The sequence below is a fragment of the Mustela putorius genome, unplaced genomic scaffold, assembly GCF_011764305.1.
Source record: "Mustela putorius furo isolate JIRA1106 unplaced genomic scaffold, ASM1176430v1.1 tig00000698_pilon_pilon_pilon, whole genome shotgun sequence".
Taxonomy (NCBI): Eukaryota; Metazoa; Chordata; class Mammalia; order Carnivora; family Mustelidae; genus Mustela; species Mustela putorius.
Genome location: NW_025421449.1, coordinates 6,481,599 through 6,497,356, shown reverse-complemented (window position 1 = coordinate 6,497,356; position 15,758 = coordinate 6,481,599). Strand labels below are relative to the sequence as shown.

Below are 15,758 nucleotides of genomic sequence, written 5' to 3'. Positions count from 1 at the left end.
GAAGCTGCAGATGTGCGAGGGGCCTCTAATTTATTTCCCTTCCTGATTTATTTTCCCCCTGCACATCACTTTGGTATGACAACAATGCATAATTCGATTACACATGATATATAAAATCATTGCAGCTGTTCAGAAATATTCACAACGAGAACACTGCAGATCCACACTCAGATACACACACACACAGACGACACACAGACTTTGTGACTATCTTGTTAAAAAATCACACAGGGAGAGGAGAAAACCAAAATCTCTCTCTTCCTATTCATTAGGTATTTCCAATGTTCCTTGCTCACATGCTTTGTCCATAGGTAGAGAATTAAAGGCACATCCTTAAAAAAAAATTCAGAGGAGGTCTAATGGGGGGATAGATAGCCTTTTGGGGTGAAATGATGGCAATCCAACAGAAAGATGAGAATGTGTATCATTTAATTTTACTTTAGGAAGCTGCTATGAAACCGGATGCATTTAATTCCCTTTTAACGCCACGTAAAAGTTTCTCTCCCGCCTGCTCACTCTGTGGGCTACATACCGTGCCTAAGATTAATCCCTCAGGAGTTTTTTATTTCCTATTCTGCCTATCTTTCATCTTCACCCCAGACTAAGCAGATGGATGTGAATTCAAAGTTTTCTGATCTTTAGCACAAGTTATGGAGGGTTATCTTTGGCTGTATATCTTTCCGCTGGCAGTGCTCCCTTGGTGATGAAGGATTAACCACCCCAGCTGTCTCTTCCCAGAATGATGCAGTGCCGTGCTCCTCAACACGACAGCATCACTTAATCTTAATGTCCGCTCTCCGAGCGCAGCCGCGCAGGACAAAGCCAATCAACATCAGATGCCACCAAGATGGACCTACTGCTTGGCCCTGGAGTCTCTCACCCTCTCACTCCTATTAATCAACATCATCCAACCCAATCCCAGAGTTCACTTCTCTCCAACCACAGTTAAACTAAGCTGGGGTCCATGTTAACCATCTGAAGCGTGCGGCAGGAGGAGGGGTGGTCGGCGACAATCCCTCCCGCCTGGAGCGCAACACACCAAGCCTCATCGCTGACTGAGAGGTCCGGCCGTCCGCCCACCTTCTCCCCGAGGTTAGCATCCATTCTGGAGCATGTGACCCCCTCTTCACACAATGAAATTCACCCCTGTGGTGTAGCAGAAACTAGCTTGAGTGAAACCTACCTGTCTTCCAGAGATCCCACGAGATCTCCAGACATAGACGCACCCATTCCCAACGGACTTCCTTGGCTTCCTTTACTCACCAGTCCCCACCCCTGCCAGCAGCTTACACATGCAAAAGGGGGCCTAACACTTTAATTCCTTTTGCACAAAAACACTTAGTCTCACAACAGATGGCACAAATAGAAAGCCTGACCCAACCAAAAATAAGTGCCCAGTTTGTGTGACTGATACATCCATGAATATATTTAATCCTAATAAGTGTTCTACCTTCCCTCCTTCTCCTTTTTTAAGTTTATGTGTCACAGGTGGGGAAAGCAAAATGGTACTCTTGCTTTTTTTTCCTAGCTCTGAGCAATTACAGTAATGTACCTCCCTTTTCTTTCTTAAGGAAGGGAACAAGAAAGTCAGCCCAGATCTCAAAGGCAAACGTAATAAAACAGTAAATTATTGCTAGAGTTTACTAAACAAATGCAACCTAGTTAAATTTGGAAAAATCTTCACTTTTGCTTACATTTGCAATTTTACTGCTGAACTACTGGTATTTCTTACTTATGCAACATTAAAATGTATAAGAAATCCTCTTGTGTGCTATATCCAGCATCTACTCTTGATTTATAATACCCAATTTAGGGGGGAAAAAACACAACTAAACCTGATTTAAATCACAGATTACTCTGTAAAACACAAGCGAGGAACTATTCCAAATCCTAAATGTAATTTAAACATATTTATATTTTACAGTGATATATTTTCCCCATTCCTTGTCTTACGACTGTAAACTTTCTATAATTATATAAGCAATTTCCCTAAGGTCACAACATTGATCATAGTTATAAATTGCTAAAGTACAACAACACGTTAGCAAAAGAAAAAAAAAGTGAACAGCAAAATATAAGCTGGACATCACGAACAGTTTCATCAAATCAGGAATGGGGAGGGGGAAGAAGAGGAGAGAAGAATAGAGATAGAGAAAGGAGGAAAAAGTAACAAACAAATTTTCGGAGAAGTCATTATACAATGTCACATCCCTTCCCCAAAGCCATTTGGGACACTGGGCTTACAAATTGTCCTGAGAGGAGCTTGGCTTAATTTTTTATGATATTCTTAACCCTTTGCCATTTGAGAAGGTCAGCTATAGAAGCCACTCAGTTAGTGCAAGTGAAAGAAAGGAAGGGAAATCCTACAAGATTAAAACTGCCTTCTGCCATGAACAGTGGTTCTCAAGCTGTATTCCTCGGAACCAGGCGATTGAATGGAGATATTCTCGAGACAAAGCAGGAGAGAGGAGGCGGCTTCTCCTTCATTCTTTAACCCGAACAACGTCTCTATGATCTGTTATCTCTCTTCGGGCTCAGCCGAAAAAACCTTGCTTGGAAAAAGAGTTTTAAACACTGTAAAAAGAAAGTAATTTGGAAGCTACTGCTCCCGAGGCTGTCATAGTGAAGGATGGGATCCCAAAGAAGCTATTTGAGGGTCTCCAGTAGCCAGCATGTCTGGTGTTTTAGGGTAACTTTCCTCTTAATGAAAAAGGATGTGGGTGTTCTCTGCACAAGATGCAAATGGGGTTGCTGTCAGGCGCCTCCAGCGTCCAGGGCTCCAGCCAGCCGGGCTGACAGGCTGGTCACCCCGGATGGCTAACAATGCCACACTCCACTCTGGGCAGCTGCCTATTAGGAAGACAGCTGAGACCCAGAGGGGAGGGAGAAATCAGCGTGTGACAGGCCCTGCCTTGCTCAGTGTAAAATAAACTTAAAAAGACCCATGTACTCTGAAGGCTTAAGGAATGCAGCAGTTCCAATTTTTCCTTCGAAACATTTTCCACGTGAGACTAAGCACCTCTGTAGCTCAGGATCCCACTTCAGCTCTCTGGGCAAACCACAGCGCTGTTAGTACAGTTACACAAGGTTTCCACGACGGTAGCCTTCGAGAGGTGGACCTCCTGAGCCAAACCCTCACATTCTGTAAGTCACCTCTGCTCCTTCTTCCTCTCCTCTCCCTCTCTCTCCATTTTTCTACTTATTTCCCATCAGTGGCTCCCACATAAATGGTATCTGGCTTCCAGCAACATGACAACTTTGCGTAATGTTTACCGGCGCAGGCAGGGGCCCATCGGAACAGAAGCTGGCTGCGGAGGGAGAACAGCTGCCCGCAAAGGTGTGCAGTCTTGGCGCCGACATCAGAACACAGAGAAACCAGGGGCCCACCAGTTAACTGTGCCGGCTTCACAGAGTTCAAATCTCCCCTCTACCAGCTTCCTCCCATTCACCCTTGATGATTTAACTCGGAACATCTCTCCTCTGCAAAATGGGTGTAATAGTTCCTACCTGTGAGCAGTAAATGAGTCAACGCAAGTAAAACGGGAATGTGGCAGCAGCCCTCAATAGATGTGAGATAGTTATTTCTATCTCATATAGATAATGGCTGGCTGTTTCCTGTTTATCATTTAGATTGCCTGAATGTTTTATGGGTTCCCCAATCGACAAGTGAAACAACAGAAAAGCCTTGCAGATTCGGGTCTTCGAAGGTGGGGAGCTCTCCAGACCCTGGGTAGACCCGGGGGTGGGGGGTAAATCTTGGAACTGCTCAGTTAGAGATGATGAAGATTGTGCTGCTGGGTTATCACGCAGAGACCCACGAGGGCTAAAGACTCTCGCTGGATTATTTATCACTGCAACAGCTTTAAAAAAAAAAAGACTATCAGTTTTAAAAATTATACTTATCATTTTGAAAACTAGACACATTTTTATCAGAGCAAAGCTTAATACAATCCATGAAAAAAAAAACACAAGACAATTAAATTCACCTGTAATCCGACGGCCCACAGAATTAATGCTAATACAGCTAGTATTTTACTAAGAGTTTACATATGCCAGCATTTTGTGAGGTTTTTTTTATTAGATTACCTATTTGATTCTTACAACTCTTTGATGTAGATCATGAGTCTTAAGAGTAGCGAGGTCATTTGCTCAAGGTCACATGACCACACCGTTCCTAAGTGACAGCACCAGGGTTTGAACCCAAGTCTTAACCCAAAGCTATGCTCAACTCCATTTAAGAGTCTCTCCAGGAAACCTAAGCCTAGAAATAAGTAGACACATAAGTAGCTAGGTAGATAGGCAGATCCAAGAAACTCCCACTGAATTGAACTTTACAAAGGATTGATCAATATAAATACTTACACTTAAAATGTATTTGGTTCAGGTACAAAATCTTCAGTCCTATGAGCCTTGAATTTCTCTAATAAGATAGTTGTGGTATGGACCAGTTTCAGCAATCTCAGGCAAAAGGACTTTCCACATGCCACTCAAAAAGGAATAAACAGTGCCACCACAACCCATGGGTTTCCCAGATAGTAAAAGAGCAATGCAGACCAAACATTGAAGAGAAATAATGGGGGGGGGGGTAGACCATGAACTTGACAATACACAGGGGGCAGGAATGTCTGCATAAATATTTTAATCAGAAAAAGCAGCTTGGGGCATCCTATTAAATGTCAAGAAGGGCCAACTCTTTTAATCCTTCAACTCAAATGCCTCTTGTTTCATCAATTCCTCTAACTGCAGAACCAGAAGTGTTCCCTTTGGGACCCATTCTTCATCTCTTTCCTTGTGGGTGCTGGTGGTGGCCATCATTATGGACAAAAATTAGGCCCACTGGGCAATTTTTTTTTTCCCCAAGCCCAGAACCTTGAAATCTGTTCCTGCGGGAAGAATGGATAGACTCAAATCCCCTAGGAAACTGAAAGACTTTGAAAACAGAAAGCACGAAGCAACTGACAGACTCAACTCCTCAAAAGGCATATAAATAGAGAGAAACAGGGAAATGCGGAAACAAGGCCATAATCCAACCTGAGAGGCCAGACCCCATTCTCAGACACTCAGGGACAGTACCCCAGGACTCCAGTCTACCCTGGCCTAAGGCTGGTTTCTAAGAAAACCGAATAATCCGAACTGCAGGAAAAGAGCTCCTGAAAGAGAATGGAGACCCAGCCTGCCATTTACCAACTACTGAGTCCGCTAACCCAAAACACAAAGGATCATCAGAGCCTCTATCCCCAGTACCCCATTTCCTGGGAAACACCCCAGAGTAGCCCCAATTCCTCAGGCACCCATAGCAAAACAAGCCCACAACTGCTCTCCTTTCTCTAAAAAGGGCAGCCCTTCGGGGACGGGTTTTCAGTTTGATAAATTTAAACTATTTGGGACCATGGCCATTTTTGTCCTTGGTCTTATCTTTTACCTTCTTCAGTAAGGTTTTATAGTTTCCGCAGAAGCCCTGTATTTCTTGCGAAATTAATCTGTAGGCATTGTTGCTGCTACTAATTCTAAAAGAGATCTCGTATTCCTTCTCTTTTGCTATACGAATTTTTCTGTTTTGTCGACTTCCTGTAACTCTCATTAATTTAGGACTTTTCCGTTGATTCTGTTAAGTTTTCCAGCTTCACAATCACTTCCCTCAAAACGGTATTTTTATCTCCTCTTTTTTTGTTATTTATATAACTATTTCTATTTCTTAACTTCCTGCATTAACTAAGGCACTGACTGCAAACTCAAGAGCCCACCGGGTAGGTGAGGGAAGGCCCTTGTGACCTAGACAATGAGCCCCTGGGGTTACAGAGGCGGGAGTTACCACTTTCCTCTGGTCCCCATGTGACACTCAGGAGCACAGGCCTCATCTTGCTAGATTTCTCAAGAGAAACCCAAGATAAGGGTTTTTCTGGTGAAACCTCCAGTTTCTTTAAAGGTTCAATAATTTTTCAAATTTTTAAACATGGGGCAGGCCAAAACAGAGAGCCTAATGGTAAGATTCAGCCCCAGAGTAACCAAAACCTATAGGTGAGACCTTCCAAGATTGAAGAAAATGATGAATTTAAGTCATAATAGAAATGGACACTCTTATCTCAGTCCTGACTTTCTCTAATATTGCACCACTGAAGGATGTCTGCTTTTGACTCAAGGTAACGAGTTTCCATCATGTTAAGTCACTACATAATACTAGGTTAGCCGCATAACTAAAAATAGTTTATCAGAAATGAATTTTGAATTCTATTAAGATGATCTGGTTTTCTCCTTTGACCCTAATGTGATTATTTATATCAATAAATTTCCTTAGATTGGAAAAGGGAAAAAAAAGAATACTTAAAATATACTGTGGGAGAATCTACTATAATATGTGCTTTCAAAGAACAAATGTAAACAGATCTTTCTTAATTTTTTTTAACTCCTTGATTTTACTTCATTGGCTCAACCCTGAGTTGTGACTTGCTTTCTCACCCATATCCCAGCAACTTAAGCTAGTCTGTCAAAATCCTAGTCATAAAACTGCCACTGACCTCATCTGTTTCAAAAAATTATTCACAACTGGATCCATCAACAGCTCAGTCTACACAACCAGTTTCAAATTCCAAAGCAATTCCACACCACCGTCTACATCTGTATTCCCAAATCCACTTTGATACAGTTTCCCAAGTCCACTCTGATACAGTTCCCTCTTTGGAAAAATGTTAGAATGACAAATTTTCTAGAAACAGGTTTTGTTGGGGGCGAGAGGGGAGGGGAGGCAGCTTTAAATAAAAAAGATGTAACCGGCTTAAGACAGAAAAGACATTCAGTGCATGGATGTGAAAACACCACTAAACTTGGCTTACAAAATTGTTAATTATGTATTTGACAGTGAAATATCACAAACAGCTGGGGCTAAAGAACACAAACACACGGGGAGTGGGGAGGACTAGGAAAAAGCACATTCGGACTGGCAAGGCCATCAAAGAGGGTGTTTAAGATCAATGTCGTCTACTCTCACACCTGGGAAGCAGGGTCACCTACCTCCACCCAAATTCACAAGCCAACCTCGCAGCTCCTATTCCCAGGCTTCTCCGTGCAGCCCCGGCTCTCGGTGACCCCTTCTCCTCCTCCATTTAGAAAGTTGGGCCATACAGTTTACAACTATCAGAGAGAAAGAGCCAGGTCACAATCTAAAAGAATGTGCAAACCAAGGCTGTAAAAAGAAAAGCCATCCCTTTGAGACGCTTGATTTTTTTTTTTTTTCAAAATATGTAAATAGTCACAATGCCTTGGAGACAGTTCCAGAGAACTCCCAGAGCCTGACATCCCATCTCCCCTCAAACACATGCTCAAGCGCTCCCCACATCTTCTGCCAGGAATCCACTCTCCTGGGACTCCTCCCCCAACCCACAGAAGTATGCACATGGAGTTGTTCTGAAAATTCTCACCAGCAGAATCCATGACGAGGCAAAGCCCAAACCTGACATCTTGGGGAGGGGCTGGGGCAGCGGGCAGGGAACAGAATGCTTGCCTGATCCTCTGACACCAGGAGGAAAAATTCATAGCAGAAAACACACACACACACACACACACACTTTAGGGACCCCTTCGGCAGTGGTATGCTATAAAAGACACAGGCTCTCCAGAAACCAGACAGAAGGACAACTTGGTTCCTGCCCCACAAGACACACCTCATGGCAAAAAAGAAAATCTTTCCTTAAATCCCCAGCACATTTACATATGTGTGGGAGTCTGAAGGTTGCAAGCTTAGGAAGTATTCTGGAACTATTTTAATATTTTAATAAATCTAACACTATATTAGTAAAGCCCTCCCTAATAATTCAGTATTGCCTAACTAAGATGGTAAAACTCAAAGTACAAAGGTTAGAGCTTTCTAGGAAGAAAAAGGGGGGGTATCACAGCAGTCTCTTCTTTTTAGATGGGATGATGAAATATCCTTACTTGTCTGCCTCCATGTATTCTTATAAAATGCCGAGGACAACCAGAATGTGAATTGAGCTTCACTGAAAAAAGACCAACTACCAGTGTACAGCTCTAATAACCTCCCTCCAAGATTTCCACATCTTGGACAAAGGTTTAAGAGACTGATTTTCCCTCTGACCATACGTCATATTGTCTCTAAGCATGAGAGGCACCAGAGGAACTCACCTTCCAGGAAAAGGTACCTTCTCTAAGGTACTGACCCCCTTCTACTATAATGTAATAGAAGGTTGCTGATGGGCAATGAAGGTCTTGGAATATTAGGAACCCACCAAAAAAAAAAAAAAGTATGTACACAAGGACAGAACACATTATGGTGTTCAATGATGATTAAACAGCCAAACAAACAAAATCATCATCCCAAGCAGCTTAAGAGCAATGTGCCCAGATTCCAGAACAAGGGGAAGCAGTTTAGGGTGGGTCAGTGGAAACAGCCCTACCCTCCAGAAGACCATGGCAAAACCACATCAATGCCAGTCATAGGAGATCACTCTGTTTTGCAAAATATAAAACTGTTTCATTGCAAATCTATGGAAACAATGTCATAGGGGCCAAGGGCTGTCACTTTGAGTCAAAGAAGGCCCATTTCATTGTGGCGCTGATGGCCAGCGATGTCAAGGCGAATTACACCCCCACTTGCTGAGAGAGAAATCAAAGTCAGGAGAGAAATGTTCATCTGGAGACACACCCACAGGAGTTCGGAAAGCCAGCACTCCTTCCAAGCCATGCTAATCTATCACAGGCTCAAACAAAGGATGTGTTTTTTCCCATTAAGAAATGGAAAGGACTGGTGACGGGACAGTCTGAAGAGAGTGTTAGCAAGCTCTTCTGAAGCCAAGACTTCACTCCTGCTTCCATGTGGCAGTGGGAAGGAGGGGGAGCCACAAGGCTCACTGCCTAGTGGAACCTGACTATAAAAAGGGGAGTGATGAGCAGAAACTGAAAGATATGGACGTCCAAAGAAAGAACTGGAGTTCTTACTTCAGGTTGTACCCAGGTTCCAGGAGCTGCTTGAGTGAACTGGTAGGTGGTACAGACAGGATGCGTGACTTGGGTTAAGAGTTATGAGATCTTGGGCATGTCACAGACTCCCTGGGCCATAGCTCCGTTATAACCAATGGAAGATTCTGCCATTACATGGTGTCATGGTTTGTAATTTCTTCTCTAAGAGGGCAGAAGGAAGATCAAAAGGTCAGATTCAGTTTGGAAGTAAGACCAGGAAGGAAGAGATGTTATGTCAATTCCAAATAAGTAACAATCCCTTATACATCCATAGATGTGAGCCAGCATGAAGGACTGGGAGGGAAGCAGACTCCAATTACACAAATTGTGTTGATATCCATCAAGTCAAACCTAGGGGTAAACTTCTAATGCGGAAAGAAGCAAGCTCCTCGGGCTTCTTGATGTAGACCTAATTTTTATTTAAATTCTTGATTCCAAGAACACAGGCTGTTCAAGTCTTTATTTAGCCTGGGACAGACAAGGAATGGCAAGTGTATGCCCATAATTTAAGAGGAAAAGGAAAATACAAGCTACCAATCATTAAGTGTCTTCTGGTGCTAAGCACTGCTGTGTGTGTGTGTGGTGTGTTTATGAAGCCTAACATGACCTAGCATTGAGCCTATTTAAAGGAAAAAAATAGTCTGAAAAGAAAGGTGAGATTATAAAATTTTCCACACACACTCATCAACAGTCATGACTACTGGATGTGACAGAGATTAAGCCATTGAGAGCCACTTGGAAGATTTCTTCTTGGACTCTGACATCTCTTCTAGAAATTCAGCATTACCAGGCCCTGGAGATCTCAGTTTGAGGAAACACCTAGACATCACAGGATAACTATTCATATTATCCTTGCTTTCCAGAAACCCAGCGATGGAGATGACATCATGGTTTTCACGTCTCTCCCAAAAACCAGAGAAGTGACACCAGCTCCTAAAACTATGATTGTCCTTGAAAGAGTAGAGAAGGGAAAGGATCCCCCCCATAATCACCAACAATCCCACCATTCCCATTTACACGAGCACGTGTGCAACGCAACAGAACCAGCAGCTTCCACTTTAATAACAAGCCTGAGAATGGCTAGCCCAGCGAGGAGGAAATGCAGCAGGAGGGACCACGGGTCTGCCAACCCCACAAAAAGGGATCATCCTGGGCTCAGTCCTTCCATCAGAGAACTTTTAACTTGGAACATAAAAATGAAAAAGTGCCTTTGTTTAAAACCCTCCTGAAGTTTCTGATCACGATGATTTATGTAAATAAAATGTTAAATTAAAATGTAGGTGTTAATAAAATTACATATATGATGGAATGGCTCTTCTTTTTAAAACTGATCTGCAATAAATTTTCTAAATTCTGATTGCAGGTGATTCAGGCCTTGAAAGCTTTGCCAACAATAGCCAGCAGAGGTCTATTACTGAAGTGGTATTAATATAGCTATCATCACCAATTCAAAGCAGATAATAAAGGACTGACACATTTATTATCATTATTAATTAACAGTTTTCTGAGATGGAATTAAATCAATATGCTGCTCTGATATCATTTTAACTAGTTATGCAAATCAAACATTTAGAGCCCATGAACAGATATAAATGCCATTCAAAATTCACTTCACACTTATTACTGTAATATCAGAACTTTCAGGCTTTGCTAGTAAAAAAAAAAAAAAAAGGACTTAATGCTCATTTAATTACACTCAGACATAAAGCTTATGGAATGAAAGTTGAAATAGCTGATTAGTTAGGAAGTCGTAGGAAGGCTATAACACTCGGGATAGACAATGAGATAATAATGTGAAAACGTGGGGCTCAGCACAGAGTGGTTCTGGCTGATCCTATTAAAAAGAACAATGACATGTGTAGGAGAATATGTTTTAAAATTACAAAGTTGAGGACCCTTTCTTAAGTCCAAAAAGGAGAAAGGGAGAGGAGAGGAGAGAAAAAAAGAGGAAAAGGCTGGGTTGGCAGCAGTGAGGGGAAAGACCTGCAACGAGTCATTTAAAAAATACAAAACTACCAGGTTCGACTGCCCAACATTCTTCCAATCTTGACCATGACGCTGATGGTGACTGCAGAGTTCTTTCCATGCAGAATGCTACCTCTACTTCCACACTTTTCTTATCCGATGAGCAGAGATCTCTTTCCACACCCAGGTCAGCTCTCTAGAGAGTCACAGCAAGTGCAAGTTCTTGGCTTCTGGGTCCAACAAGGGCAAGACAGGAGGCAAGCCGTCTGGCCCTTAGTGATCTGGGTTACTCATCTGCGAAAGCAGCTGAGTCCCCCCCCCCCACACACACACATGCACTAAAAATCCTACCAGAAGGATCGGAACAGCCTCCAGCTGTGGCTCTGTGGGCAACGAGGAGGCTGCTCACAGTCTGGGGGGACTGGAGGCGGTGATGGCAGAAGCAGGGTGCAAGGACTCAGTGACTCTCCCGGATCCCTCCACTCCTCGAGTGGCCTTCTGGAAACAAGCTGGCCGGTCTACTCTCAGCACCACCGTAAAGAGGCAGGAGTTCTGATGGGCCAGGGCTCTGAGGTCGAGTCATGGACAAACTTAAAGCCCAGGAAGGAGCAGCCAGAGACTTTCAGCACTGCCCGGGTCCTGGCTTTGGCTCGCCGCCAGAGGCTTACACTTAGCGCATTTTTATGAAAAGGACGGAAATATTTTTACAGAGTGAGTTAGTCTGGGAAGTCCCTGGTGCTCTTCTTTTTTCTCCAAACTCTATCTCTTCTCAGGGAGGAGTGCACTTGATTTTCAGTGTGATCCATTGCAGAGTCAGAAAATGAATAGTATATACACCAACAGAAAACAGTGTTCTGCTGTGACCCAAAAGGAACAATATGAAAATGAAAGAATGAAATGTTATTATCCCTTCCGTACCTTCCACCCCCAAATTCGTTAGCATCTTAATATTCTTCATGTGTGTCTTAGAAATCTAAAGCTCAAGTCACAGACCAGTATCTGATGCTGTACTGCCATTTTCCATGGAATTTTACAAACAAAAAATTGTAAAGAATTAAAAACTTATCCAACCAGGATTCTGCTGTGGGAGGGGGAAAAACGTACCTATTCGTATGAGTAGTGGTGGGGACAGGGCAATTCACAAAGATTGGAAAGTGTACAAGAAAATACTTAACATGAGTCTACTCACAATAGTCTGGTAATGGGTGATATTTTATCATCTTCTTTGTGTTTTCATTTTCCCAATCTTAATATGTCTATTCTTCACATGAAGAATATTTATTTACCAAGGGCCAGCCACTGGCCAAGCACTGTATAGAATGCTAGAAACTCGACCATCGAATAGACAAGGTCTTGCCCTCTCAAGGAGAACAACCTAATAGGGGAGGTAGAGAATTAATCAATGGCATATGTGATGATTTGAGTGATTAACAGGGGGGAAAAGGGGGGGATTTACAAACCTGTTACTGCTACTTAAGTAAGATTCTACACATCTTTCCTGGGTCTTTTTTTTTTAATATTTTATTTATTTATTTGATAGAGAGATCACAAGTAGGCAGAGAGGCAGAGAGAGAGGGAGGAAGCAGGCTCCATGCTGAGCAGAGATCCAGATGCAGGGCTCAATCCCAGGACCCTGAGATCATGACCCAAGCCGAAGGCAGAGGCTTTAACCCACTGAACCACCCAGGCGCCCCATCCTGGGTCTTGAACAAATCTGAAATCTCCAGTTTGGAACATTTGCATCTTCCCAAAATGGCAGGTAAGCCCATAGTTTGTGCCTGAAGCCTGAGAAATCACTACACTATCAACGTTTTAATGGTAGAGTTAGACTTCTAACCATAGCCAAGATCCAACCATCTAGATAAACTGCCTTGGTGGTTAGCTGAGCTGGCCCTTCAACCCTCTCCATCCTCACCCTAACCAAGATTTCTACAGACTATTTCCCAAAGATAACAGCCCTGAGACCTTCTATATCACTTGTAGCCCTCAGTCCACTCCCCCTTCTATACTGAGAGTCCTGGAAGAGCCAGACTCAACGATCCCATCTATGGACCAAACCTCTTCCACTTCTGACTTTCCAAAAGCCTAAAATATGGATCAAATTTGTCATAAATCATCCTCCTTAAATACATTAGATTTTCATTAAAAACTCATCTTTTTCCATATCTTCAAGTATCTGGAGAATACACAACTCAGAATACTGTTACAGTGGAGAAAGGCTCCAAGGAAAATCTCTAGTTGCTCCTTCCAGTCTACCCCCTACCTCCCACTTTGTTTTTAATTCAACCTCTGGGTCAGGAATAATACAAAAGTAGTATTTGCATGATGACTAATATACATATATGGCCAAATCTGAGGGTGAATATTAAGACCTCATAGGTAGGCAAAATACACAGATAACAAAATGCAAGCTCACCCTGGTAAGTAACTGTAGGTGGCAATGGGAAGTGGTGTTTGCAACCACAAGGTCATGAACCAATGGAGCCCACTTCCCAAGGAGGTGAGACCAGTAAGGGAAGCATCCAACCAGGAGGAAACCACTTTCTCAATTTAAGGAACAGTATCAGTGGCAGTAAATTAGGGACAAAGCCCAGTGACTGGCACAATATCTAGGACAGCCTAAAAACCAGGCTGGGTTGTTGTAGAAAATGCAGATGTGCCAACCCTCCAACCCCAGCCTGTTTGCTTCCACATCAGTCAGCACAATCCACTAACTGGCAGGCCACGCAGGCAGAATACTGATACCCCAGCCATTGCATAAACAACTGTATATTTCACTCCAGATTCCCTCCCTTCCCTGGTTGTGGATACCCAGGGGAGCCTATGGTTATCCAGGGAACGCCATGGTTGGTAGAGGGCTCTTTGCCTCTGATCCCCTGTTTGCCCTGCAACATGCCAAGCAGTGGTTTTGAAGACACATCTTTAGGACAAGAGATAAGGTAAAAACATCCAAATGTCATGAAGCCCCATGACCCTGTTCCTTAAACCCTTTCCAAGGGGACCTTCCTCCCTAGCAATTTAGCAAGATGATCCCTCCCCAGCCCCCAGCCTCATATGAAAGACCACAGCTCTTCTCTCCTTGCGCCTTCGGTAGTCCCTCTCCTGGTCATCCCTCTACCTGGTCCCCAACCCCACCTTCTCGGCCCAAGAACATTTCTTTGGCCTCCTCAGCACCAGAAATCACTCAAGGTTAAAAGCGGCAAGAAAACCTTCAGCTTGTCAAAAGACTGAAAGGAGGAGTCGTGGTGGTGATCACATGGGACAGTCAAGGTCAACTAGTTCTCTTGCCTTTGGCGCTGCTCTGAGTGTACAGCATTACAGAGGCAGGTGGAAAGCAGCTAAGACAGAGCATCGCCTCCTCTCTAAGCTGTCTATAGGAAATACAAGTTCACCACATACTAAAGAAAGCCACAGATTTCTCTCAATATCCTTTGGAGGCTCCTCTGAAAGCTGGAGCTCTCCTGGAGAAGGCAAAGAATGGAAGAAGATGGGAGGAGAGAAGAGGAACCACTGAGGCTGTTTATGCAGAGGAGAGGGAGCGGATACGTGTGTACGCTTTAAAGCCTGGGGGTGGGGGGATAAGCTATACAACAAGAGGTTCACAAGTTAGAAGTTTTCAGAAGCTGACCAAAGTGGGTTATTCTCTTGGTAAGGAACCAAGGAAGATTCAAACTACTTTTTGGAAGTAGCTGGTGCCTTCCCAACTGCCTCCAACCCCACCCAACCCTGATTCATTGCAGTCAAAGAGGCTGGAGTCAGGCCAACCTCCTCCCAGGATGAGATGCTGCATGTTAAATAAAAACATGGACTCCCCTACCAGGTTCACAAGTCACCTAAGAACTCTGTGCCTCAGTGTCCTCATCTTGAAAATGAGAACAGCCATAATCCTACCTCGGAGGTTTGCTACCAGGATTAAATACATTTGGTGCATGTACAGAACAGTGCTTGCATACGGCAAGCTCTACCCTCTGACAACGACCCCACCATCACGGCTGGGGTGTCCAGGGTCAGCAAAGCTTCCAGGGCTGAGGATAGCTATGTGAGCTTTACCCAGGATTATCCTGACCAAACCCATGAAGGTGCAAACTTCTGTTAATAAGATCACTTGGAAGCAATTTTGAGGACTTGGTCCTTCCACACTTTACATAACCAATTTATAATAACGGAGCACTGTTTTTTCTCATGACCCAGTGGTCTCCTGGACTGCTATTAGCGCTGCCTTGGTTAGGAAGCTGCAGTATGATCCTCTGACTAGAAATACTGGCATAATTTATTGCATTATTACTCCTCTGAACTGAAAGCAATTAATTACCTGGAGCAGGATGCACAAGTGAAAATTTATCAGAGGGAAGTGATGAAAAATGTGCTCACCGCTTTAAAATAATAGGTGCTTAATGGTTTTTTTGTTTGCTGGCTAATCTCAGGCATCTTATAAACAACTCCAGCCCAGTTATCAGTTGTGAATTCTGCCCCAGACCCCCTCCTTTTTTGCCTCCTTGTATTGTTCTATCATCCCCTATCTTCCTTGGAGGACAGGAAGAAACATTTAAGATATTCACTTCAAAGAGCAGAAGAGAGACCCCATTCCTCTTCTGCACGGTACAGTTATTAACATAACATGGAAATGCATGATAAAACATATTTGTATGTTTATCACCCATTTGGTCGCACAAATATATCTGCCTGACTGAGGTCTCTTTCTCTCCATCAGAGCACTGATTTTGAAAACTTCGAAAACTCAGATGAAAAGACATTCTATGGGACACGTGTATGTTAACTATGGTCTCCAGCAACCTCGTAAGTGACTTTCACAGAACCAGCAT

At 43.3% G+C, this 15,758-nt stretch overlaps 1 protein-coding gene across 2 annotated transcripts in view; it reads right to left on the bottom strand.

The window, feature by feature from the left end:
• The window catches only part of LRMDA (leucine rich melanocyte differentiation associated), a 1,048,937-nt gene that overhangs the window by 853,801 nt on the left and 179,378 nt on the right, over positions 1–15,758 (bottom strand). Inside the window, exon 2 of one of the 2 annotated variants that reach the window (XM_045083584.1) lies at positions 7,009–7,128. The exons of the other annotated variant lie outside the window; for it this stretch is intronic. Coding sequence (XP_044939519.1) covers positions 7,009–7,100 — 92 coding nt within the window. The 5' untranslated portion in view covers positions 7,101–7,128. The remainder of the gene's footprint in view (positions 1–7,008; positions 7,129–15,758) is intronic. 2 annotated transcript variants of the gene reach the window in all.